This window comes from Salmo salar, chromosome ssa13 (assembly GCF_905237065.1).
Source record: "Salmo salar chromosome ssa13, Ssal_v3.1, whole genome shotgun sequence".
NCBI lineage: Eukaryota > Metazoa > Chordata > Actinopteri > Salmoniformes > Salmonidae > Salmo > Salmo salar.
Genome location: NC_059454.1, coordinates 77,303,512 through 77,331,173, shown reverse-complemented (window position 1 = coordinate 77,331,173; position 27,662 = coordinate 77,303,512). Strand labels below are relative to the sequence as shown.

At 42.9% G+C, this 27,662-nt stretch overlaps 1 protein-coding gene across 2 annotated transcripts; it reads left to right on the top strand.

Annotated features, from left to right (window-relative positions):
- Positions 1-129: 129 nt before the first annotated feature.
- Positions 130-27,662, top strand: LOC106567984 (purinergic receptor P2X, ligand-gated ion channel, 5). Of its 2 annotated transcripts, XM_014137933.2 has the most exons (13): positions 130-404; positions 14,254-14,404; positions 15,348-15,419; positions 16,032-16,107; positions 16,446-16,530; positions 16,952-17,032; positions 17,865-18,006; positions 23,854-23,987; positions 24,184-24,277; positions 24,372-24,437; positions 26,268-26,350; positions 26,470-26,691; positions 26,770-27,662. In XM_014137933.2, exons 1-13 carry the CDS (start codon positions 181-183, stop codon positions 26,780-26,782), a joined length of 1,443 nt encoding a protein of 480 aa, XP_013993408.1. In that variant the 5' UTR covers positions 130-180; the 3' UTR covers positions 26,783-27,662. The 2 variants fall into 2 exon arrangements, with proteins under 2 accessions (XP_013993408.1, XP_013993407.1); XM_014137932.2 differs by having other exon boundaries at positions 26,470-26,817.

The following is a 27,662-nucleotide window of genomic DNA, read 5'->3' as shown; positions in this document are numbered from 1 at the left end:
AGTCATGAAATATATTCATTCCTAGAATAACCTGTTAATGATTAGCTGATCTGAGATCAGACCTAGGAATTATAATTATAAATTATTATTGCAGAAAAAGCAGAAACTTAAACAGCTTTCATGGTAGGTTATCCTAGGGCTAGGTCATTGGAATGGCAGTAGCCTCTTATAAATGGACTAATGATAGCCCATGCAATTGCCACTGACTTCAGTGCTGTCAGTCTCACACGCGCAGTCACCCGGCTGTCGAAGTCTGGTGACAGGAACATGGGCGAATTGACTTGGAGAATCTTTTTCCTCGGTTTCCTTAATTTTAAAACAGAAAAATATGTAATCGCCGAAAACAGAAAATTGGGAATCTCATTTAGAGTTTTTCAGATCTGTGTGCTGCTATACGTGATCGGGTGAGGTGCATGTTTTATTGTATTTTATTGCATGCTCGCGACGTAAAAATAATGTATTAAATCATGTACTAAAAGTGTCAATCATTATTTAGATACAAAGTCGCAACTACAGTTGATTTAATTGTACATTTTGGGTGTCTTTGAGGTCGTTCAAACTGTCATCATGGAACAGGAGTAAAAATGTTTTTATTTAAATACAAGTCAGTTAAGAAAAAATTATAATTTACAATTATAGCCTACACCGGCCAAACCCCGAACGACGCTGGGCCAATTTTGCGCCGCCCTATGAGACTCCCAATCACGGCCGGTTGTAATACAGCCTGGATTCGAACCAGGGTGTCTGTAGTGAAGACTCTAGCACTGAGACACAGTGTCTTAGACCGCTGAGCCACTGACAGACGATTTTTAAGTTATCTTTTTCAGAGTCATGGCACGAGTTCTGTAAGAGCTATTGAAGATTGATGTACAAAAAAAAAAGAAGGAAAACAACTTTCAACAAAAAAAGCAGTGGGTTTTTGTCGATCCTCCCCAATTAAGAATATATCATTTTCATAGTCATGGTAAGAGCTATTGAAAATTTAAAGCAAAAAAATAAAAAAGGGCATGGATTTTTGTCCATCCTCCCCATTCAGAATATCTCATTTTCAGTCTTACACAAAGTGTGTAAGAGCTATTGAAGATTGAATGCTACAAGCTCATGTCACACCTGTATTTGGGGAGTTTCTCCTATTCCTCTCTGCAGACGCTCCTCAAGCTCTCTCAAGTTGGATGGGGAGTGTTGCTACACAGTTATTTTCAGGTCTCTCTAGAGATGTTTGATTAAGTTCAAGTCTGGGCTCTGGCTGGGCCACTCAAGGACATTCAGAGACTTGTCTCAAAGCCGCTCCTGTGTTAACTTGGCTGTGTGCTTAGGGTCGTTGTCCTGTTGGAAGGTAAACCATCGCCCCAGTCTGAGGTCCTGAGCGCTCTGGAGCAGGTTTTCATCAAAGATCTCTCTGTACTTTGCTCCATTCATCTTTCCCTTGATCCTGACTAGTCTCCCAGTGTCTGCCGCTGAAAAACATCCCCACAGCATGATGCTGCCACCACCATGCTTCACCGTAGGAATGGTGCCAGGTCATCTCCAGACGTGATGCTTGGCATTCAGGCCAAATAGTTAAATCTTGGTTTCATTAGACCAGAAAATCTTGTTTCTCATGGTCGGAGAGTCTTTTACGTGACTTTTGGCAAACTCCAAGAGGGCTGTCATGTACTTGTTACTGAGGAGTGGCTTCCGTCTGGCCACACTGCCATAAAGGCCTGATTGGTGCAGAGATGATTGTTCTTCTGGAAGGTTCTCCCATCTCCAAAGAGGAACTCTGGAGCTCTGACAGATTGACCATCGGGTTCTTGGTCACCTCCCTGACCAAGGCCCTTCTCCCCCCATTGCTCAGATTGGCCGGGCGGCCAGCTCTAGGAAGAGTCTTGGTGGTTCCAAACTTCTTGAGTTCTTGGAGACCTTCAATGCTGCAGAAATTTTTTGGTACCCTTCCCAAAATCTGTGCCTCAACACAATCCTGTCTTGGAGCTTTATGGGCAATTCCTTTGACCTCGTGGCTTGGTTTTTGCTCTGACATGCACTGTCAACGGTGGGACCTTATATAGACAGGTGTGTGCCTTTCCAAATCATGTCCAATCAGTTTTTTATTTGTAATAAATGTAACCTTTATTTAACTTTTTATTTCATCCATTTTATAATAAGGCTGTAACATAACAAAATGTGGAAAAAGTGAAAGGGTCTGAGTACATTCCGGATGCACTATGTTCATCGATACAATTTTATACAAATATCAAAATAATTGCAATTTGGGTAAATGGAAATTGTTCATAGTAAAGATGAGGTATTGTCTGCATATCCATTGTTCTTTCGAAGGCCAACCCTACCATTGGCGTGCTTGGCCGAAAAGCATTTGTTTTTTCATGTCATCTGACCATAGCACCGCCTGGAGTTTGCAAAATGACATTGGCACAGTGCCGATTTTAGCATGTCAGCAAAGCCATTTCACAACACAACACTAAACATTACAGGAATTGTACTATAACGGTGACAAACGGTGCCCACAAACTGTTAGGGCCTACATAAAGCTGTCCCAACAGCAGAGCTTTCTTTTCAGCACCATGGAGTAAAATAAATCCTTACCACTGCCACACCTGGCTGTCAGCGGAGCCTTATCTGGCAGTGAAACAGTTAATTCAGCCTCATTTCAGCCTCTAAAAGCATCCAAGATGGCGTAGCAGTCAGACGTCTTTTGTCTTCGTCTTGTCAGGTCCCGTGTATATATCTTTTTATATATTTTTTCTTCGCTTATATTTTTTATCTTTTTCTTAACCTCAACTTCAACATACTCTCCTGCAATCCGCCCTCACCCAATGTGGTATGGATCTGCTATTTTCTTTACTTCAGAACCGGAACCCCCAACAGAAGCTGGCCAACTAACTAGCTACTAGCTACTAGTCAGCTAACCACTGCTAGCGGACATCAGCTAACCTTTAGCCCAGGCAACTCTTGCCAGTCTACACAGCGCGATTCAAACCAGACTATATCGGACTTATTTTTTTCCATATCTCCGGATTCCTACCGCAAGCTCTGAACCTTTTCACCTGGATCATCGCAGCTAGCTAGCTGCTATCCGAGTGGCCACTCCTGGCTAACGTCTCTGTCCCGAAGCAAGCACCAATTAGCCTGGAGCTAGCCAATGCTAGGCCCATATCCCGGCTAGCTGAAGAGGTCCATCAGCCACTCCTTGGGCTACAATACCTATTTTGCCAATTGGCCTAGACCCCTTTAACCTCTTACATCTAGATGTTCCGCTAGCGGAACACCTCCAATATCCAATGATAGGGCGTGGCGCGAATGACAAATTCCTCAAAAATCCCCAAACTTCCATTTTTCAAACATATGACTATTTTACACCATTTTAAAGACAAGACTCTCCTTTATCTAACCAAATTGTCCGATTTCAAAAAGGCTTTACAACGATAGCAAAACATTAGATTATGTTAGGAGAGTACCCAGACAGAAATAATCACACACCCATTTTTCAAGCTAACATATAATGTCACAAAAACCAAAACCACAGCTAAATGCAGCACTAACCTTTGATGATCTTCCTCAGATGACGCAGATGATGATCTTCCTCAGATGACGCTCCAATATTCTGAGTAGATAGCCCGGCCTTCATGGCTAGCTATTTTGACACCCACCAAGTTTGGCACTCACCAAACTCAGATTTACTATAAGAAAAATGTTTTGTTCAATCAAGTTCATATTTATGTCAAAAACCAGCTTTTTACATTAGCATGTGACGTTCAGAACTAGCATACCCACCGAAACTTCCGGTGAATTTACTAAATTACTCACGATAAACGTTTACAAAAAACACAACAATTATTTTAAGAATTATAGATACAGACCTCCTTTATGCAATCGCGGTGTCAGATTTTAAAATAGCTTTTCGGTGAAAGCACATTTTGCAATATTCTGAGTAGATAGCCCGGCCATCATGGCTAGCTATTTTGACACCCACCAAGTTTGGCACTCACCAAACTCAGATTTACTATAAGAAAAATTGGATTACCTTTGCTGTTCTTCGTCAGAATGCACTCCCAGGACTTCTAGTTTACACCCAATGTTGTTTTGGTTCCAAATAATCCATAGTTATATCCAAATAGCGGCATTTTGTTCTTGCGTTCAAGACACTATCTGAAGGGTGACGCGCCGGCGCATATCGTGACAAAAAATGTCAAAATATTCCATTACCGTACTTCGAAGCATGTCAAACGCTGTTTAAAATAAATTTGTATGCGATTTTTCTCGTAAAATAGCAATAATATTCCGACCGGGAGACGTCGTTTTCGTTCAAAGACTGAAAATGTAAAATGGACTCTTCACGTGCAGGCGCGCACCCGTTTCATTGTTCTCAGATCGACCACTATCCAAATGCGCTACTGTTTTTCGCCAAGAGGACTGCAGAGTCATCATTCCCCGTTCTGGTGCCTTCTGAGAGCCTATGGGAGCCTTAGAAAATGTCACGTTACAGCAGAGATCCTCTATTTTCCATAAAGAGGCCAAGAAGGCCAAGAAGGCCAAGAAATGGTCAGAGAGGGCACTTCCTGTATGCAATCTTCTCAGGTTTTGGCCTGCCATATGAGTTCTGTTATACTCACAGACACCATTCAAACAGTTTTAGACACTTTAGGGTGTTTTCTATCCAAATCAAACAATTATATGCATATTCTAGTTTCTGGGCAGGAGTAATAACCAGATTAAATTGGGTACGTTTTTTTATCCGGTCGTGAAAATACTGCCCCCTATCCTAAACAGGTTAACTGCGGAGCCCCGCCGACCCATCATGACTGGACTACCAACGTAATCTGCCCGAGGGGTTTTTTCAACAGGCACCCCCATCGCGACGTCCCCTGAATAGCCCATCTGCTAGCCGCAGCCCGCCAGCTGTCTAGAGCATATCGGACTGTTAGCTCAAGAGGCCCATCTGACAATTTCTTGGGCCACTATAACTATTTTGCCAATTGGCCTGGACCCTTTTACTACACGGAGCCCTGCTGATCCATCACGGCTGGTCGGCCGACGTAACTGCACGAGGGGGCTACAACAGACTTCTTCCGTCGCGACGTCCCTCTAAGGCCCTTCTGCTAGCTTGCTAACCCTGACCCGCTAGCTGTCTGAATCACCGTGTCTCCAGCCTGCTTAGCTACTCACTGGACCACAATGATCACTCGGCTACGCATGCCTCTCCCTAATGTCAATATGCCTTGTCCATTGCTGTTTTGGTTTGTGATTATTGTCTTATTTCACTGTAGAGCCTCTAGCAGTGCTCAATATGCCTTAGCTAACCCTTTAGTTCCACCCCCCACACATGCGGTGACCTCACCTGGTTTAAATTATGTTTCTAGAGACAATATCTCTCTCATCGTCACTCAATGCCTAGGTTTACCTCCACTGTATTCACATCCTACCATACCTTTATCTGTACATTATGCCTTGAAACTATTCTACCGTGCCCAGAAACCTGCTCCTTTTACTCTCTGACGACTAGTTCTTATAGCCTTTAGCCGTACCCTTATACTACTCCTCCTCTGTTCCTCTGGTGATGTAGAGGTTAATCCAGGCCCTGCAGTGCCTAGCTCCACTCCCATTCCCCAGGCGCTCTCATTTGTTGACTTCTGTAACCATAAAAGCCTTGGTTTCATGCATGTTAACATCAGAAGCCTCCTGCCTAAGTTTGTTTTATTCACTGCTTTAGCACACTCTGCCAACCCAGATGTCCTAGCCGTGTCTGAATCTTGGCTTAGGAAGACCACCAAAACCCCTGAAATTTCCATCCCTAACTACAACATTTTCCAACAAGATAGAACTGCCAAAGGGGGCGGAGTTGCAATCTACTGCAGAGATAGCCTGCAGAGTTCTGTCTTGCTATCCAGGTCTGTGCCCAAACAATTTAAAAAATCCACCTTTCCAGAAACAAGTCTCTCACCGTTGCCGCTTGCTATAGATGACCTTCTGCCCCCAGCTGTGCCCTGGACACCATATGTGAATTGATTGCCCCCCATCTATCTTCAGAGCTCGTGCTGTTAGGTGACCTAAACTGGGACATGCTTAACACCCCGGCCATCCTACTAGCTAAGCTTGATTCCCTCAATCTCACACAAATGATCAACGAACCGATCAGATACAACCCCAAATCCGTAAACACGGGCACCCTCATAGATATCATCCTAACCAACCTGCCCTCCAAATACACCTCTGCTGTCTTCAACCAGGATCTCAGCGATCACTGTCTCATTGCCTGCGTCCGTAATGGGTCTGCGGTCAAACAACCACCCCTCATCACTGTCAAACGCTCCTTAAAACACTTCAGCGAGCAGGCCTTTCTAATCGACCTGGCCCGGATATCCTGGAAGGATATTGACCTCATTCCGTCAGTAGAGGATGCCTGGTTATTCTTTAAAAGTGCTTTCGTCAACATCTTAAATAAGCATGCCCCATTCAAAAATGTAGAACCAAGAACAGATATAGCCCTTGGTTCACTCCAGACCTGACTGCCCTTGACCAGCACAAAAACATCCTGTGGTGTACTGCATTAGCATCGAATAGCCCTTGCGATATGCAACTTTTCAGGGAAGTTAGGAACCAATATACACAGGCAGTTAGGAAAGCAAAGGCTAGCTTTTTCATACAGAAATTTGCATCCTGTAGCACAAACTCCAAAAAGTTCTGGGACACTGTAAAGTCCATGGAGAATAAGAGCACCTCCTCCCAGCTGTCCACTGCAGAGGCTAGGAAACACTGTCACCACCGATAAATCCATGATAACTGAGAATTTCAATAAGCATTTCTCTACGGCTGGCCATGATTTTCACCTGGCTACCCCTACCCTGGTCAACAGCCCTGCACCCCCCACAGCAACAAGCCTCCCCCATTTCTCCTTCACCCAAATCCAGATAGCTGATGTTCTGAAAGAGCTGCAAATTCTGGACCCCTACAAATCAGAAGGGCTAGACAATCTGGACCCTCTCTTTCTAAAATTATCAGATGAAATTGTTGCAACCCCTATTACTAGCCTGTTCAACCTCTTTCGTATCGTCTGAGATTCCCAAAGATTGGAAAGCTGCTGCGGTCATCCCCTCTTCAAAGGGGGAGACATTCTTGACCCAAACTGCTACAGACCTATATCTATCCTACCCTGCCTTTCTAAGGCCCTCGAAAGCCAAGTTAACAAACAGATCACCGACCATTTCGAATCCCACCGTACCTTCTCCGCTATGCAATCTGGTTTCCGAGCTGGTCATGGGTGCACCTCAGCCACGCGCAAGGCCCTAAACGATATCATAACCGCCATCGATAAGAGACAATACTGTGCAGCTGTATTCATCGACCTGGCCAAGGCTTTCGACTCTGTCAATTCCCACATTCTTATCGGCAGACTCAACAGCCTTGGTTTCTCAAATTACTGCCTCGCCTGGTTCACCAACTACTTCTCAGACAGAGTTCAGTGTGTCAAATCGGAGGGCCTGTTGTCTGGACCTCTGGCAGTCTCAATGGGTTTGCCACAGGGTTCAATTCTCGGGCCGACTCTCTTCTATGTATACGTCAATGATGTTGCTCTTGCTGCTGGTGATTCTCTGATCCACCTCTACGCAGACGACACCGTTCTGTATACTTCTGGCCCTTCTTTGGACACTGTGTTAACTAACCTCCAGACGAGCTTCAATGCCATACAGCTCTCCTTCCGTGGCCTCCAACTGCTCTTAAATGCAAGTAAAACTAAATGCATGCTCTTCAACCGATCGCTGCCCGCACCTGCCCGCCCGTCTAGCATCACTACTCTGGACGGTTCTGACTTAGAATATGTGGACAATTACAAATACCTAGGTGTCTGGTTAGACTGTAAACTCTCCTTCCAGTCTCACATTAAGCATCTCCAATCCAAAATTAAATCTAGAATTGGCTTCCTATTTCGCAACAATGCATCCTTCACTCATGCTGCCAAACATACCCTCGTAAAACTGACTATCCTACCGATCCTTGACTTCGGCGATGTCATTTATAAAATAACACTCTACTCAGCAAATTGGATGCAGTCTATCACAGTGCCATCCGTTTTGTCACCAAAGCCCCATATACCACCCACCACTGCGACCTGTATGCTCTCGTTGGCTGGCCCTCGCATCATATTCGTCGCCAAACCCACTGACCCCAGGTCATCTATAAGTCTTTGCTCGGTAAAGCCCCGCCTTATCTCAGCTCACTGGTCACCATAGCAGCACCCACCCGTAGCACGTGCTCCAGCAGGTATTTTTCACTGGTCACCCCCAAAGCCAATTCCTCCTTTGGCCGCCTTTCCTTCCAGTTCTCTGCTGCCAATGACTGGAACGAACTGCAAAAATCACTGAAGCTGGAGACTCATATCTCCCTCACTAACTTTAAGCACCAGCTGTCAGAGCAGCTCACAGATCACTGCTCCTGTACATAGCCCATCTGTAAATAGCCCTTCCAACTACCTCATCCCCATACTGTTATTAATTTATTTTGCTCCTTTGCACCCCAGTATCTCTACTTGCACATTCATCTTCTGCACATCTATGACTCCAGTGTTTTATTGCCTATTTATTGCCTTACCTCCCTTATCCTACCTCATTTTCACACACTGTATATAGACTTTTTTTACATTTATTTTATTTATTATTACTATTATTATGATTTTTATAGATTTTTCTATTGTATTATTGACTGTATGTTTGTTTATTCCATGTGTAACTCTGTGTTGCTCTTTGTGTCGCACTGCTTTGCTTTATCTTGGCCAGGTCGCAGTTGTAAATGAGAATTTGTTCTCAACTAGCCTACTTGGTTAAATAAAGGTGAAATAAAAACTTTTTTTTTTTTTACTGCCTTTTTAAAAAACATAGCTGATATGGGTGACTTGCTTTAAGTAACCAATGTGGTTTCTACTGACAATTTAGATGTACAAACTATGGCATAAGGGAATGAGGAGCAGGTAAGAGGCAATCCGTAATTTCGATTAAGACATTAATGAGCAAGCTAAGATGGATGCAGTCAATATAACTATTGGTTTCAAATGTACAGCGACAGAATTCAGAACTTTGGGCTGTTCTTACAGTACTCTCCCTGTACACCAAGTAGGAACCGTAGGATAAATAAAGGGGGCATATAAGCAGACAATGAAAGCTCTTACAATATTCGATGATGTCATTTCTCTAAAACAGGCTATAGGCTACATGTGCACTACCAAGTCAGAACAGTAGGCTAAGTTATGAGGGGGAAAGGGACCAAGTTATTAGGGTGAGGCACATGGGCAACTTACTATACAACATACACTTAGTATTACTTTCTTAGCTACAGTATACATATCTCCCTGGCATATTACATAATTTATGCAGCAACATACAAGATGTTTTTGAAATCACCTTGTTGTGCTGTGCTCACTTGAACAGAAAGGTGGGGCGGCGGTCTTTCTTGTGGGCAAATTTTGTTATCAAACTTTGTCATCAAAGTCTGGCATTCTTTGGATTTCTGGTGCTTTCAAGACAACTGGGAACTCGGGAAAAAAAAAAAAAAAAAAGGTTGAATCATGATGTCAGTGATCTCTAGAAAGAGGCCAGAGTTCCCGACTTCGAACTCCGAGTTGGATTACTGGATTATTTTCCCTTTCGGAGCTCGTTTTCTTTCAAGTTCCCGGTTGTCTTGAACTCACTGAAGTCTGAGATTTTCAATTTCCGAGTTTCCAGTTGTTTTGAGCACGGCAGAAGTCATGCTGGATTGACAGCATAGCCAATGTATTCAACATTTTCTGGCCCGTGGTGTTGCATGTGAATGTTTATCCTTTAAAGCTTGGAATAGAGACCCCAGACTTGGGCCACACACCCTCTCCACTGAATAGCAGGCTAGTGATTGCTTTGCAACACTTGCAGTTAGCCACTGATTCCTTCCTAACCACTCATTGTTGAATTAGCAATTTCAAACTTGTTGTGTAATGTTTATGTCCAATGGCTGATGAGTACCGATATGTTTTATCTATAATTTCTCTTCATATGACAAGGTTTGAAAAGGATTTGCCAGTAGATTATCGACTTGATTCATGACGATGACTGCTTGTCTAGCTTGCTAGCTAAGATTTTGAAAGTATGATGTTGACATGTCCAATCAAAGCTACGGTAGATATAACGTGATTTGACATAATTTTATCCGTGGCCAATGACCATGAGCCTTTTTGGATGGGCACTTCTAATGTAAATCTATGGCAGCACCCAAGGGGCTTGAATTTTCAAGCTCTACCCGTAGATTTTGCCATGACGAAGTGTCCCCATGAGTGACAGAACACTGAGCCAATCACGGCGCAACTAGAGAACATTATCAACCCCTATGCTCTGTATTTTCTGCTGGCTGCCCCACCACTACAGAAAGCACTGAGCTAGGCTGAAACACCTGCATTTTGGAGCTGCCTTACTTAAGAAAGCAAAAAGAGACCATGTTTGTATGCGGCTTTATTGCCTCAAATTATTTTTTTATTACATTGTTTGCAAACAGATTTGTTTTCTTTTGCTAAACAGGTGGGGCTCAAAACTCCCTAAATGACGGGCCGCCACTGCATTGGCACTTTGGTTGGAAGCAGTGCTATGGTCATATGACACGAAAATAGAGGTCTTTGGCCACGCTTACCAGTGGTGGGTTTTTGCACACAACATTTTGCAATGGCCATCTCAGTCTCCCCAGCTAGCTTATTTGGTTCCTTGGAAGTTGTCAGAAGGTCCGTTTTCGGTTTCCCATTGGTTCTGGTAAAACCAGTAAAAGTCAACGTTTTCCTGGGAGGCTTAGGTTAACTGTTTTGAACAGATAGGACACATAAATTCATTTGCTTAGGCACTAATTATGCAAATATGTTTTATTATTTATATGTTTTATTCTTTTTTATTGTGGCACAGCATCAGTGAGATTTGAACCTATGATCTTCTGTTTTCTATCCATGGCCACTGCACCACCAGGATGGAGCAAGCATGCCATCTTTTGTTTAACTCATACAAAGCTGTTCATTTCAGTCTATTCAAAGGAAACAATCACTCATTAAGATCAAGTGTGGCCAATTAGTGTTTTTCTTTTGTTAATGTATTTTTAAGGAACTCATTCCGGCTTTCAACTGGCTCTTGAAAGTTGTAATAGTAGATTGCACTTGGTGCAATTTCGAAATTGGGTAGTGCATCATCAGTTTTCCTCATGTAATGTCAGTCATTGCATACCGGATCAGCTAGTCCATGTCAGCTAATGTTTTTTAAAGTGGGTTTTTTAGCCCATAGATTTTGTTGTAGTGTTTAAGTCACTCAAATATCCCATGAATACACGTTAGACATGGCAAAATGTATAGAATTGCAAATGCAAGAAAATTAGCTTTGAAACTGCAAAATTGTCTCTGCCCCCAAAACAAAATGTGTAGAATTGCAGGAAATAAACTTTAAATGTGATGATTCACCATTCTGAATGGGGGGGCTGAGTGAAAAAGTTTTGGAACCCCTGAGATAGAGTTTTGTTGACGCTGTTAGCAGGTGATGTTATTCTTTAATAACACAGACCCCAAAGCAAATCAGGGGGAGGAAAATAGGTTTATTCAAATAGGACAAATCATGATTGGAAGTAGATGGTCGTTCTCCCCTATCCTCAGTTCTCCCCTCTCCAGTGATCCTTTAAAACATTTTTATTAAACCTTTATTTAACCAGGAAAAGCCCATTGAGACCCAGAGTCTCTTTTTCAAGGGAGACCTGGCCAAGAAGGCAGCCGCAATCAATACATTACAGAATTAAAACATACAACAATACAATACAACAACATGATCCAGCCTTAAAAAAAGCATTTACACTCTGTAACAGTCTCCCATCAAAATGTTAAATTCATTCAGTGGCACTAACATATCTAGATGAAGCATGGATTGTAGATTATTCCATGCGTCTGGTGCACAAGAAGAGAAGGCAGTCTTGCCTAATACTGTAAATGTCCTGTGGACTTCAAGTAGCAACAACCTAGCAGACCGGGTATGGTAATTGCTGGTGGTGAAGGAGACCAGACTACAGAGGTAAAGAGTGAGTTTACCCAAAAGGGCTTTGTAGATGAACACATACAAATGTATCTTTCTGCGCATATATATTGAGGTCCAACCTACTATTTGGTACAATGTGCAATGATGGGTGAGTGACTTGGTATTTGTAATAAAGCGCAAGGATGCATGATAAACAGAATCCAGTCTCTGGAAGACGGAGGAGGCTGCATGCATATACAACAAGTCACCATAATCAATTACAGAGAGAAAGGTAGCCTGAACAAGCTTCTTTCTAGCCATTCTCTCCTGTGGTTGTTTCCTGTGATTATCTCCACAGAACAAAGGGACAGGATCTAGTTTTATAACCCAGCCCTAGCCTGTGGTTGACCAATTAGAAGTCCTTGCTCTATGACTGGGCCAATGGCCAAATAACAAGTATCCTATTTCAGGCTCAATGTGTAGACAAATTCCTCCCATGTCTCTGACCCATTAATACATAATTCTCTATTGCAGAAAAACCACTATTTCCATTGATCGTTAATTCTATTGACTTCTCATCCTCTTGACCTCTCGTACTCTGTCTCTGCATTGTGTATTTATCTTTAAAATATTCTTATAATGCTGAGAAAGGGGGATACCTAGTCAGTTGTCCAACTGAATGTATTCAACTGAACTGTGTTTTCCACATTTAACCTAACCCCTCTGAATCAGAGAGGTGCGGGGGGCTGCCTTAATCAACATCCACATCTTCGGTGCCTGGGGAACAGTAGGTTAACTGCCTTGCCCAGGGGCAGAATGACCGATTTTTACCTTGTCAGCTCGGGGATTCAATCCAGCATCCTTCCGGTTACTGGCCCAATGCTCTAGCCACTAGGCTAGAACAGAATGTTTATGTTTTTAAATAACATTCTTAGGATGTTCTTTGAACGTTACTAATGTTTTATTGTGGTTTTTATGGAACATTTTCATAATGTTCTGAGAACATGACTTTAAATAGAACCATGAGGAAACCTGCAGAAAAGGTTATGCGGAAGTACTGAAGTTCCCACAGAAGAACGTTGTTTCTTAATGTTCTCTGAATGTTCTGGGAACGTGACTTTAAATAGAACCATGAGGAAAACTGCGGAAAACATTACCTACTGGGCACAGATGTCAATTCATCGTCTATTTCACGTTGGTACAATGTAATTTCATTGAAATTACGTGGATGTAACGTTGATTGAATGAGTCTGTTCCCAGCAGGTATGCCGAAGTGCTGAAATTCCCACATTGTTTCTTAACGTTCTCTGAATATTCAGAGAAAATTACTTTAATAGAACCATGAGGAAACCTACAGAAAACGGTATGCTGAAGTACTGAAATTCCCAAAGAAGAACGTTGTTTCTTAACGTTCTTGGAACATTCTGAGAACTTGACTTTAAATCGAACCATGAGGTAACCTGTAGGAAACACTATTCTGTAGTACTGAAATTCCCACAGAAGAACGTTGTTTCTTAACATTCTCTGAATGTTCTGAGAACATGACTTTAAATAGAAACATGAGGAAACCAACAGAAAACCTTATGCTAAAGTAATGAAATTGTGGAAAGGTTGTATGCAAAATAACCCTGGGACAACCACGATCTCGCCATGCTCTAAGAAACATATGGTTTCAGAATGTTATGGACTAGTTGGGTCTGGACTTGAACCCCATTGTGTTTGAATTGAAGAGGACAGTCCATAAGGCTTAAGCGCAGACAAAGAATTTCAAGGATCTGGACATATTCTGTATGGAGGAATGGTCTAAGACCCCTCCCAATGTGTTCTCCAATCTCATAAAACATTTTAGAAAAAGGCTCAGTGTCGTTATCCTCGCAAGGGCCCTGCTGGAGTATTTAAACAAATTCCCTTTCTCTGAGCAATTGTATTAGTATAAAATAATATATTTATATATATATATATTTTATCATACAATATAGACAGTGTTATAGAGTGCACTTGACATTTCTATGTCTTTTGACTCAGCACATGAATGAACGCTTTAATATATCCAGGGCACAAGTCCCATACTGTAATTTGTTCAAAGTTTGTTCAAATACCATCAATGTAATTTCTATATGTGACTGACAACGGCTCAACATTTTCAAATGTGACCGAGAGTTAGAACGATTTAAAAATATATTTTTTTAAAGTTGAGGCTTAGACTAAATGTAAGAAATCAACCAATCAATCAATCAATCAATAACCGGTGCATTTAAATTCTCAGGTGGGTCTTAGTGTATAAGAAGGGGTACCAATCGAGGGAAGAGACCGTCCAAAGCTCTGTCATCACCAAGCTGAAAGGAGTGGTCATGACCAACAACACAGAATCTGGACTTTACCTATGGGGGGCTGAGGATTATGTCATACCTCCAACGGTGAGATCCGGGAACATTTGGGGAGGTTTTATGTACACAGGTAAAGCTGGCGCAGTACACAGCTTTACTGCTAGATGATTCATTCAAGTCTAATTGAGTTGAAGCTGAAGCTCAACAGTGATACAGGAAGTCATTGATTGTATATTTCAAGTACAACGAGTCACATTTTTATGGGGTCTCACCATTAACTCACTTTCATCAGTTTTCAATCAGACCCAAATAGTTTTTTAAATAACAGGACACCACATGCAGATTTATATCACATCAACAGAGACAGTATATCTGGCCATGGCATGAGAATAGTGCGCTTTTAGAAACACTAGCATAAGCATGTTTGTCAGCTATTTTGAACATCTATTTGGTACAGTTTTAGAATATGATAAGTTGACATGTATTTAGAGTGCTCTTCAATTATTTTTAAGAACATGTCTGATGTCTTTAAATAATGTTTATTTTGTAAGGTCATGGAAAAGGCAATGATTGGGGTCATTGGACATTATACTTTACAGGCTATAGAGCAATAGGACAATCACACCTTTCGCTATATACATTTTAGCTATAAACTACTGAGTCTTTTTTCCTCAAGAGACAAACCATTTCATCTGCCCTGTTAAATAAAAGAGAGAGGGTTGTTCCCCAAGTCTAATTGCTATAATTCTCTTAACCTTTAGCGACTCAATGATAAACAGATTAAATAGAAAGGTCTGCTCTTGTCCACATGGTGAGCCCAGTCAGCCACCACTGGATCTCCTTCATTTTGTAAGGCTATATTAATATGGAGTGTGAAGCTGTGCTATTTACATTTAAGCTTACGGCATTAAAAGCTTTGATAAATGAATATGTATTTAGGGCTTTGATTTTGTACAGTTAATACACAGTCCCCTAACTAACCTGACCGAGGAAAGTATAGTGTCCAACATTTTAGCTTGTTGTTGATTTTCAGGGTGAACAAGTCTTCTTCATTGTTACAAACTACCTTGAGACCCCAAATCAGAGGCTTGGGTTCTGTGCTGAGGTGAGTGAAAAGCAATATTGTACTACCATAATCGAGATAAAAATCTTGTTAATTGACTTTATTTTGAAAGATCCCCCAATTCTGAGATAGAGATTGGATGACTGTGCAGCTGAGATAGAAATACTTTAATGATCCAATCAAGCAAAGAAATTAAACTCCGCATTGATGATGCAAGTATTCTCACCATATATGGCAAAGTAAACAGAAAATCGACTGGTAATTTGGGGCGGATGTCAGAATCCAAACAGCCTATAGCAACAGTTTTTCCCCCAGAGAGAGATTGCTTGACCTTGACATTGTCTTCCAATACTTGCTTATTTGATATTATAGTAGGTTTTCGGTGCCATTATGATGATTTTCAGAAAAGTTATGAAAAATATATTAATTATATTTAATAATGATAAAAATGTTCATAGTATGAAGGGGGCAATGTGTCACTGTTCACTGGTCCAATAACATTGTGTATTCCTAAATTGCTTTAGCATTCAAATGATACTCCCTATTGTGTTCACCATGCTATTGTATGTTGCCGTCGTCTCTAGGCTCTTCAATACACAGCTTTGAATACAGGTTTGCATTTGTAACTACAGCAACGTGTCCTTTTTTCTCCAGAGCCCTAAGGTGCCAGATGGACAATGTGTAAACAATGAGGATTGTGCCGAGGGTGAGGTGGTAATAGCTGGCAATGGTAAGGACTAATATGGTCGACTGGGGCAGTCTATCTCATTTCAATTTCAATTTCCAAGATAACATTTATTTACAGATTAACACTGGTTTTGGTCACATTTCTCATAAATGCACATGTACACCACAAATTCTTGGGAAGTGTATGAGAATCACCAGGGTTGGAATTGGACAAGTGTCTCTCTTAAAAAATTCCTTGATATTGACATTTAAAAAAATCTATTTTGCATGTTAAAATTATTCAACTCTGGGATCTCCTACATGTTACCATTCCCCATAATTTCCACCCAGAGAATTATGTCTTTCCAGGATGTTGACAGGGATCTTTGCTTTTCCCTGCAGGGGTAAAGACTGGACTGTGTTTAAACTCTACAGGGACCTGTGAGATACATGGCTGGTGTCCCGTCGAGACGGGCCGGAAACCCTCGTGAGAATTCATCCTCTTTTGCTGTGAAAATAATGAAATACTCACTTTTGCACTCCACTACAGATTGAGGATCTTAATTGGAGCCAATTTGCTACAGCAGGAATATAATCCTGCAGCAACAGGACATGTGAATTATTATGTGGATTATAACTAATGGGCATTTTTGTAGGGGTTGATACATCTTTTGTTAGGGCAAATCAAGTCTGAAATTTCAAAGTAGAAATGATGAACTTTGGAAGCCTTTTTAAAACTCAAATACACTACAAGTTTGCATTTCCTGCTTTGGAGGAAAATTCTCAGCAACAAAAGATTAAGATCCTACATCTGTACATTATGAACTTCAGTATGAAGTACCTTGTCCTGATTATCTACCATTATGTAGCAGTCACTCTGGTTGAACACTTTTCCCCTTCATTTCCAGGGAGGCTTTATTAAGCAAGGCAGAAAACTTCACAATTTACATCAAGAACTTTGTCAGGTTTCCGAAGTTTGAATTCTCCAAGTAAGTGGTTATGAGTGGTGCTAAGTGGTGCTTGTTCATACAGACCTCAAAGTAGTCCCTAGAGACTGTCTGTCTCTACAGACACAGTCAGTGTCAGTGACATAGATCAGTAAGTATGTGTGAGTAGGGCAGTGGGGGATACATGTCCTAGCACTGCTCTGAATAGCTATGAGGGTGCACAGTCCCTTCTATTTATATACCCCCAAAGCCATATAGCCCAGGGCCGTGTGTGTGTGTGTGTGTGTGTGTGTGTGTGTGTGTGTCTGTGTGTCTGTTGTGTGTGTGTGTGTGTGTGTGTGTGTGTGTGTGTGTGTGTGTGTGTGTGTGTGTGTGTGTGTGTGTGTGTGTGTGTGTGTGTGTGTGTGTGGTGATCTGAGATGTCCTTGACAGCAGAGCAGGCCCAGCCCTGGACAGGTGTTAGAACAGATCTGGTTGGCTCACTGGGCTCTCATGCCAATAAGGCTGTTGTAGAAGGTTTAATCAGCTAGAACATTGGTATTGTCTTTCCAAGCCTAACCTGGAAATTACAGAGACGTCAGACCTCTGCCAATTGATCATTTCAGTTGTGTGTATTGAATGGAAAATGTCTAAACTATGAAGTTATTGATCTGTAAAGTTATTTGATATGATATGTAGCTCTGTGCTATTCCTTATCTAAGTAAGGGTCAAAGAGAAAGCTTGTTATTTGAAGCTGATAAGATAACTTCACTGCTCAGTTTATTATGTTTTAGGACTATGACCTTTTGGGATTTAGACAAGAAAAAGTATGATACTGAACTACTAAGCACATAGCTAAAAGCTACATGTCCTGTTCTGTGTTCTTTCCCCTCAGGTCAAATGTTCTGGACACCGGTAATGACTCCTATCTAAAGAGATGTTCCTATGACAACATCCTCCAACCCTACTGCCCCATCTTTCGTCTAGGAGACCTGGTCAGCAGGACTGGACACGACTTTCAGGACATGGCTGTAGTGGTACATATTTACAATCTTTTGGTTTTGAAATGTACACTTTATTTAACCAAGTAGTCCCATTGAGGTTAGGTGACCTTTTTCCCTGGCAGAGGGAGACCTGGCATAGAGGGGCAGCAATGTTGTATAAAAACGAAGGTTTATCAGCATACAGTACGTTGCTACCCAGGAAAGACACTCAATACAATGCATTAAACAGTCAGTAATCAGGGTTGGGTTTCTAGTTTAACAGTGAGTCTGAATTATGCTTTTCAGGCCTTCGTCATGCTATCCAAGCAGTGTGGGAGGGATGTAGGTCTCTCTTCCTCCAGTCCATTTCATAATGATACTTGCTTTCAGGCAGTTAGGTAATTACCATTATTTTGAGGACATTTAATTTGACTTTTGCCATGTAGGCTGCGGTCATTAGGCATGAAATTGAAATGAACAACAACTATGGTTGCATAATAACAACATTATGAAACATAACAGTTGTTAGATTTCTATTAAATGGCTTGACACAGAGCCCTGTATAAAGTGCCCTCACCTCAACTTTGAACGTTACTAATGTTTTATTGTGGTTTTTATGGAACATACAAAAATTATAAAAAGTAACACAATAACATAACAATAACGAGGCTATATACTGGGGGTACCAGTACCGAGTCAGTGTGCGAGGGGACAGTTTGGTTGAGGTAATTTGTACATGTAGGTAGGTGTGAAATGACTATGCATAGATAATAAACGGTGAGTTGCAGTAGTGTACAAAACGAAATTGGTGGGGGGTGTCAATGTAATAATTGTCAACAGTCTTCTGGCTTGGGGGTAGAAGCTGTTAAGGAGCCTGTTGGTCTGAGACTTGGCACTCCGGTACCGCTTGCTGTGCGGTAGCAGAGAAAACAGTCTATCACTTGGGTGACTGGAGTCTCTGACAATTGTATGGGCTTTCCTCTGACACCGCCTATTATATAGGTTCTGGCAAGAATCTTGGCCCTAGTGATTTTTTACATTTTACATTTACGTCATTTAGCAGACGCTCTTATCCAGAGCGACTTACAAATTGGTGCATTCACCTTATGATATCCAGTGGAACAACCACTTTACAATAGTACATCTACATCTTTTGTTTTGTTTTGGGGGGGGGGTTAGAAGGATTACTATATCCTATCCCAGGTATTCCTTAAAGAGGTGGGGTTTCAGGTGTCTCCGGAAGGTGGCGATTGACTCCGCTGTCCTGGCGTCGTGAGGGAGCTTGTTCCACCATTGGGGTGCCTTAGCAGCGAACAGTTTTGACTGGGCTGAGCGGGAACTGTGCTTCCGCAGAGGTAGGGGGGCCAGCAGGCCAGAGGTGGATGAACGCAGTGCCCTTGTTTGGGTGTAGGGCCTGATCAGAGCCTGAAGGTACGGAGGTGCCGTTCCCCTCACAGCTCCGTAGGCAAGCACCATGGTCTTGTAGCAGATGTGAGCTTCAACTGGAAGCCAGTGGAGTGTGCGGAGGAGCGGGGTGACGTGAGAGAACTTGGGAAGGTTGAACACCAGACGGGCTGCGGCGTTCTGGATGAGTTGTATGGGTTTAATGGCACATGCAGGGAGCCCCGCCAACAGGGAGTTGCAGTAATCCAGACGGGAGATGACAAGTGCCTGGATTAGGACACGCGCCGCTTCCTGTGTAAGGCAGGGTCGTACTCTGCGAATGTTGTATAGCATGAACCTACAGGATCGGGTCACCGCCTTGATGTTAGCGGAGAACAACAGGGTGTTGTCCAGGGTCACGCCGAGGCTCTTAGCACTCTGGGAGGAGGACACAATGGAGTTGTCCACCGTGATGGCGAGATCATGGAAAGGGCAGTCCTTCCCCGGGAGGAAGAGCAGCTCCGTCTTGCCGAGGTTCAGCTTGAGGTGGTGATCCATCATCCACACTGATATGTCTGCCAGACATGCAGAGATGCGATTCGCCACCTGGTTATCAGAAGGGGGAAAGGAGAAGATTAATTGTGTGTCGTCTGCGTAGCGATGATAGGAGAGACCATGTGAGGATATGACAGAGCCAAGTGACTTGGTGTATAGCGAGAATAGGAGAGGGCCTAGAACTGAGCCCTGGGGGACACCAGTGGTGAGAGCACGTGGTGCGGAGACGGATTCTCGCCACGCCACCTGGTAGGAGCGACCTGTCAGGTAGGACGCAATCCAAGAGTGAGCCGCGCCGGAGATACCCAACTCGGAGAGGGTGGAGAGGAGGATCTGATGGCTCACAGTATCAAAGGCAGCAGATAGGTCTAGAAGGATGAGAGCAGAGGAGAGAGAGTTAGCTTTAGCAGTGCGGAGAGCCTCCGTGACACAGAGAAGAGCAGTCTCAGTTGAATGACCAGCCTTGAAACCTGACTGATTTGGATCGAGAAGGTCATTCTGAGAGAGATAGCAGGAGAGCTGGCCAAGGACGGCACGTTCAAGAGTTTTAGAGAGAAAAGAAAGAAGGGATACTGGTCTGTAGTTGTTGACATCGGAGGGATCGAGTGCAGGTTTTTTGAGAAGGGGTGCAACTCTCGCTCTCTTGAAGACGGAAGGGACGTAGCCAGCGGTCAAGGATGAGTTGATGAGCGAGGTGAGGTAAGGGAGAAGGTCTCCAGAAATGGTGATGTACTGGGCCGTACGCACGACCCTTTGTAGCGCCTTACAGTCAGATGCCGAGCAGTTGCCATACCAGGCGGTGATGCAACCGGTCAGGATGCTCTCAATGGTGCAGCTGTAGAACTTTTTGAGGATCTGGGGACCCATGCCAAATCTTTTCAGTCTCCTGAGGGGGAAAAGGTTTTGTCGTGTCCTCTTCACGACTGTCTTGGTGTGTTTGGACCATGATAGTTCATTGGTGATGTGGACACCAAGGAACTTGAAACTCTCGACCCGCTCCACTACAGCCCATTTGATGTTATAATGGGGGCCTGTTCGGCCCGCCTTTTCCTGTGGTCCTCGATCAGCTCCTTTGTCTTGCTCACATTGAGGGAGAGGTTGTTGTCCTGGCACCACACTGACAGTTCTCTGACCTCCTCCCTATAGGCTGTCTCATCGTTGTCGGTGATCAGGCCTACCACTGTTGTGTTGTCAGCAAACTTAATGAAGGTGTTAGAGTTGTGTTTAGCCACGCAGTCGTGGGTGAACAGGGAGTACAGGAGTGGACTAAGGACAAACCCATGAGGGGCCCCAGTGTTGAGGATCAGCGTGGCAGACGTGTTGCCTACCCTTACCACCTGGGGGCGGCCCGTCAGGAAGTCCAGGATTCAGTTGCAGAGGGATGTGTTTAGTCCTAGGGTCCTTAGCTTAGTGATGAGCTTCGTGGGCACTATGGTGTTGAACGCTGAGCTGTAGTCAATTAACAGCATTCTCACATAAGTGTTCCTTCTGTCCAGGTGTGAAAGGGCAGTGTGGAGTGCAATTGAGATTGCGTCATCTGTGGATTTGTTGGGGCGATATGCAAATTGGAGTGGGTCTAGGGTATCCGGGAGGATGCTGTTGATGTTTATTCATTTTATTTTTTATTTCACCTTTATTTAACCAGGTAAGCTAGTTGAGAACAAGTTCTCATTTACAACTGCAACCTGGCCAAGATAAAGCAAAGCAGTGCGACACAAACAACAACACAGAGTTACACATGGAATAAACAAGTGTACAGTAAATAATACAATAGAAAAAAAGAAAGTCTATATACAGTGTGTGCAAATGGTGAGGGGAGGTAAGGCAATAAATAGGCCATAGTAGCGAAGTAATTACAATTTAGCAGATTAACACTGGAGTGATAGATGAGCAGATGATGATGTGCAAGTAGAGATACTGGTGTGCAAAAGAGCAGAAAAGTAAATAAAAACAATATGGGGATGAGGTAGGTAGGTTGGGTGGGCTATTTACAGATGGACTATGTACAGCTGCGGCGATCGGTTAGCTGCTCAGATAGCTGATGTTTAAAGTTGTTGAGGGAAATATAAGTCTCCGAACTTCAGCGATTTTTGCAATTCGTTCCAGTCACTGGCAGCAGAGAACTGGAAGGAAAAGCGGCCAAAGTAGGTGTTGGCTTTGGGGATGACCAGTGAGATATACCTGCTGGATCGCGTGCTACGGGTGGGTGTTGTTATGGTGACCAGTGAGCTGAGATAAGGCGGAGCTTTACCTAGCATAGACTTATAGATGACCTGGAGCCAGAGGGTCTGGCGACAAATATGTAGTGAGGGCCAGCCGACTAGAGCATACAGGTCGCAGTGGTGGGTGGTATAAGGGGCTTTGGTAACAAAATGGATGCCACTGTGATAGACTGCATCCAGTTTGCTGAGTAGAGTATTGGAAGCTATTTTGTAGATGACATCGCCGAAGTCGAGGATTGGTAGGATAGTCAGTTTTACTAGGGTAAGTTTGGCGGCGTGAGTGAGTGAAGGAGGCTTTGTTGCGAAATAGAAAGCCGATGCTAGATTTGATTTTGGATTGGAGATGTTTAATATGAGTCTGGAAGGAGAGTTTACAGTCTAGCCAGACACCTATGTATTTGTAGTTGTCCACATATTCTAGGTCAGAACCGTCCAGAGTAGTGATGCTAGTCGGGTGGGCGGGTGTGGGAAGCGATCGGTTGAAAAGCATGCATTTGGTTTTACTAGCGTTTATGAGCAGTTGGAGGCCATGGAAGGAGTGCTGTATGGCATTGAAGCTCGTTTGGAGGTTAGTTAACACAGTGTCCAAAGAAGGGCCAGAAATATACAGAACGGTGTCGTCTTCGTAGAGGTTGATCAGGGAATCACCCGCAGCAAGAGTGACATTGTTGATATAGTGAAGATATAGTAATATAGTGAAGTCAGTGAAGACACTTGCCAGTTGGTCCATGCATGCTTTGAATACACGTCCTGGTAATCCATCTGGCCCTGCGGCTTTGTGAATGTTGACCTGTTTAAAGGTCTTGTTCACATCAGCTACCGAGAGCGTTATCACACATCCAGAACAGCAGGTGCTCTCGTGCATGCTTCAGTGTTGCTTGCCTCGAATCGAGCATAAAAGGCATTTAGCTCGTCTGGTAGGCTCGTGTTACTGGGCAGCTCGCGTCTGGGTTTCCCTTTGTAGTCCGTAATAGTTTTCAACCCCTACCACATCCGACGAGCGTCAGAGCCAGTGTAGTAGATTTCAATCTTAATCCTGTATTGACGCTTTGCTTGTTTGATGGTTCGTCTGAGGGCATAGCGGGATTTATTATAAGCGTCCAGATTAGTGTCCCGCTCTTTGAAAGCGGCAGAACTAGCCTTTAGCTCGATGCGGATGTTGCCTGTAATCCATGGCTTCTGGTTGGGATATGTACGTACGGTCACTGTGGGGACGACGTCGTCGATGCACTTATTGATGAAGCCGATGACTGAGGTGCTATACTCCTCAAAACCATTGGATGAATCCCGGAGCATATTCCAGTCTGTGCTAGCAAAACAGTCCTGTAGCGTAGCATCCGCGTCATCTGACCACTTCCGTATTGAGCGAGTCATTGATACTTCCTGCTTTAGTTTTTGCTTGTAAGCAGGAATCAGGAGGATAGAATTATGGCAAAGATGATCAGCAATGTGTTTGCTACTGTGTGATTGTTAGAGTTGCCAGTTTGTACTTGAGGTTTTAACATTTTAAAGTACAGTATAATTATGTTCCTAGTTGTTAATGTTTAATGAGGAGTTGATGGAAATGCGACCACAGTTCATAGTCAAGGTTAAGAAAGTACATCTTGAATAGCACTGCAATAGAGTCATCCTTCATATTTAGAGCAACATTAATCTCTCTCTCTCTCTCTCTCTCTCTGTCTCTATCTCTAACTCTCTCTGTCTGTCTCTTTCTATCTCTAACCCTCTCTCTTTCTCTCAGGGTGGGTCAGTTGGAATTCTGATTGAGTGGAACTGTGATTTGGATAAGGACTACTCACAGTGTAACCCAAAGTACAGCTTTACTCGTTTGGATATCAACTTAAACAGCACTGTCACGTCAGGCTACAACTTCAGGTACATCTTGAAATGCAGTAATAAGCAGATTGTACTTCAAGCAGATATAATAATCCATGCCCTCATTCTGAAAAGGTATTAGCTTCAACTAATAAGGCTTGAGCTCTCTCCAACTACTGCATTTAATCTCAGATCTATCTCTACCAGGCAGTTGTTGACATTTCTGTTCCAAACAGCTGATTTGTTTGTATTCCAGATATGCCCGGTATTACAAAGACGAAGCTGGAGAGAGCTTCCGGACTTTATATAAAGTCTATGGGATTCGCTTTGATATCATGGTGAATGGACGGGTATGACAGTCATTCTTGCTACACTTACTTGAATGTGTTGATAGTATTCATATTACAGTTTGTCAGATTAAATGTTCTTTATTGTGTTTTTCAGGCTGGAAAATTCAACATCATTCCCACAGTAATAGCTATTGGGTCTGGGTTAGCTATTATGGGCATGGTAAGTAATTTAATATATGTGTGTATTCATTTGTTTCCAATAGACATACTGGTCCCCCAAAATATATTACTCTGTGATTCTATGTCATGTAGCATGGCCAGATTGGATGTTATCAAATTATTTTGATATATTACATTTACATTTACATTTAAGTCATTTAGCAGACGCTCTTATCCAGAGCGACTTACAAATTGGTGCATTCACCTTATGATATCCAGTGGAACAACCACTTTACAATAGTGCATCTAAATCTTTTAAAGGGGGGGGGTTAGAAGGATTACTTTATCCTATCCTAGGTATTCCTTAAAGAGGTGGGGTTTCAGGTGTCTCCGGAAGGTAGTGATTGACTCCGCTGTCCTGGCGTCGTGAGGGAGCTTGTTCCACCATTGGGGTGCCAGAGCAGCGAACAGTTTTGACTGGGCTGAGCGGGAACTGTGCTTCCTCAGAGGTAGGGAGGCGAGCAGGCCAGAGGTGGATGAACGCAGTGCCCTTGTTTGGGTGTAGGGCCTGATCAGAGCCTGAAGGTACGGAGGTGCCGTTCCCACTCACAGCTCCGTAGGCAAGCACCATGGTCTTGTAGCGGATGCGAGCTTCAACTGGAAGCCAGTGGAGAGAGCAGGGGAGCGGGGTGACGTGAGAGAACTTGGGAAGGTTGAACACCAGACGGGCTGCGGCGTTCTGGATGAGTTGTAGGGGTTTAATGGCACAGGCAGGGAGCCCAGCCAACAGCGAGTTGCAGTAATCCAGACGGGAGATGACAAGTGCCTGGATTAGGACCTGCGCCGCTTCCTGTGTGAGGCAGGGTCGTACTCTGCGAATGTTGTAGAGCATGAACCTACAGGATCGGGTCACCGCCTTGATGTTAGTGGAGAACGACAGGGTGTTGTCCAGGGTCACCACAAGAGAGCGATCCCCGATCATTGTTCAATGAAATAGTAATCTTCTTAATTCCAAAGCGATCTCTAGCCCCTATCCCCTTGCTTAGGCACTCCTGTAGATCTGAAACAATTGGGTAGGTCTAAGCAATATGCAGTGTTGGGGAGTAATGAACTACATGTAATTCAACTAGTAATTTAACTACATTTTGCAGTAGCTTGGTGGTCGTTGAACTAAATCAAAGATTGTCTATTATATTGACAAGATATTCGGTGACCGCTCTAACAATGGAAATACTCCACAAAGATGGAAGTTATGCGGGAGGACGAGAGATCAGGTGGGACCATTCTAGCCAATGAGAGGGCAGATATGTGTGAACAACAGGCCATAGAGCTAGATAGAGGACTCATCTTTGCATCTGTGCCATTATAGCGTGACAGCATGGGCGTTTATTATGTTGTTAAAATATACTTTCAGAGTAGCTTCCCCAACACTGGCAAGATGACTACATTTTCTTTTGCCTATCTAATTCTGTCAGATCTACAGGAGTACCTTGGGTGTATAGGGGTTCATTTGGGATTCAGAAACCCTCTGCCCCCTTGTATAAGGTTTTAGTGCCCTATTTTAGTCATATTATTTATCAGAGAAGACAGCTATTTGAAGTCTGCTGTTTACATTTAGATGCACTATTGTAAAGTGGTTGTTCCACTGGATATTATAAGGTGAATGCACCAATTTGTAAGTCGCTCTGGATAAGAGCGTCTGCTAAATGACTTAAATGTAAATGTAAATGTACATTCACAGGACATTTAGTGTTTTTTTGTTTTTGCTATGGCCTAAAAGGTTACCTCAAGCTTTATTGGGGTTTTTGGTTTTATTTATATCATACTGATTACTGTGATCTATTGTATGTCTTGACCTAAACCTGGGCTTTGTGTTTGTTTTTCGTTTCAGGGAAAATTTGTGTGCGATATGATATTTATTTACATGATGAGCACGAGTTCCTACTTCCGAGACAGGAAATTTGAGATTCTCAAGTAAGACACTATGACATGGTATTGCTACTAAATACAGAATTTACACTTTGTAGTTTAATCAATTAAAGTATGTATTTGAAGTCTGGGATTGCTTGCTGTGTAAAACATCCCTTTAACAGGAAAGAACGGATTAAGAAGCACAAAGAGAGTGCGAAGACAGTGGTGAACCGAGACACAAGAAAACACAGGACACATGCTGGGGAACAACATGAGCTCACCACACTCTCTACGAAAAAAGAGGAGAAACCAGAGCCCACCACTCAGGACGCGGAGAAACAGGACCTTAAAACTGGGGAGAAAAAGGAGGTTCATATTCTCTCTCCGCGAACTGTGGGGCAACGGTATAATACTCACCCTCCACGACACTAACCAATTAATTCAGAGTGAGACACATTTTTATTTACCCTTTATTAACACAGGTTGGCCGATTGAGGTCAGAAGACTTGTTTTTCAAGAAAGACGTGAGACAAAGAAAGAGGTGCTGCTATCGTCAAGACGGCTAGACTGGGTCCTCTAGCAGGTGGAAAGGGAAACGAGGGTGGGTGAGGTGGTGATCCTGATGCCCACCCTCCTTCTTCTCTACCAGCGGAGGTTGCTGATGCTGACACTTGGCTCTGGTTTTCCAATGTCTCAGGAGTGATGTGTGTGCTGATTGGAAATGATGGTGACTGATAGGCTAGCAAAGAGAAATGACAATGCTCTCCTCTCCTTACACTTTACTGGTGCAATGACAATGCAGACGCTCTAAGAAGCGAGATATTTATCAAAGAGAAAAAGCACCATTACATTTCTGTAGTGTCATATTTATTTGTTTAAGATGGAAGCATAATGCATCTGGTGTCAATTAGGCCGTGCAATCAAACCATGGTAGAGGACTGAACTAGGTTATGCTGGCTGTGGTGTTTCTTCACACCTAAAGAGACAGCTTGTAGTATAATTAAATCCTTGTGAGTCATATTATGCAATTCCACATATCGCGAGATTAGGCCTACAATTGCTTTCTCACGTCATTGGAAAATACACTGAGTGTGAGGTTGTCTATCATAAATACTATGCATTTAATGTGATTACTTGTAATTTCCATCATGTATTGACTGGAGACTTATTTGTGAAGGAATGTAACTGTTTTTCTGAGTGATTTGTGATGTTTTATTTGTGCTTCCCATGACTTGTGTTTTTGTATATAAAAAAAAGAAGACAAAGTACATATCTATGTTGTACTATACAGGGCACATTTGAAAAAAAGAGACCTAGGTCTCAATATGTCTTCCCTGTTAAAAAAAAGGTCAAATAAAATATAAATGTCCTGTGA

Excerpts from the sequence above, each read along its gene's own strand:
- LOC106567984 (XM_014137932.2), top strand. The coding sequence starts at position 181 with ATGATAGCCCATGCAATTGCCACTGACTTCAGTGCTGTCAGTCTCACA. Across the intron at positions 16,531-16,951 it reads GAGACGGGCCGGAAACCCTC|GGAGGCTTTATTAAGCAAGG; the intron begins GTGAGAATTCAT and ends CTTCATTTCCAG. Across the intron at positions 23,988-24,183 it reads ACGTCAGGCTACAACTTCAG|ATATGCCCGGTATTACAAAG; the intron begins GTACATCTTGAA and ends TTTGTATTCCAG.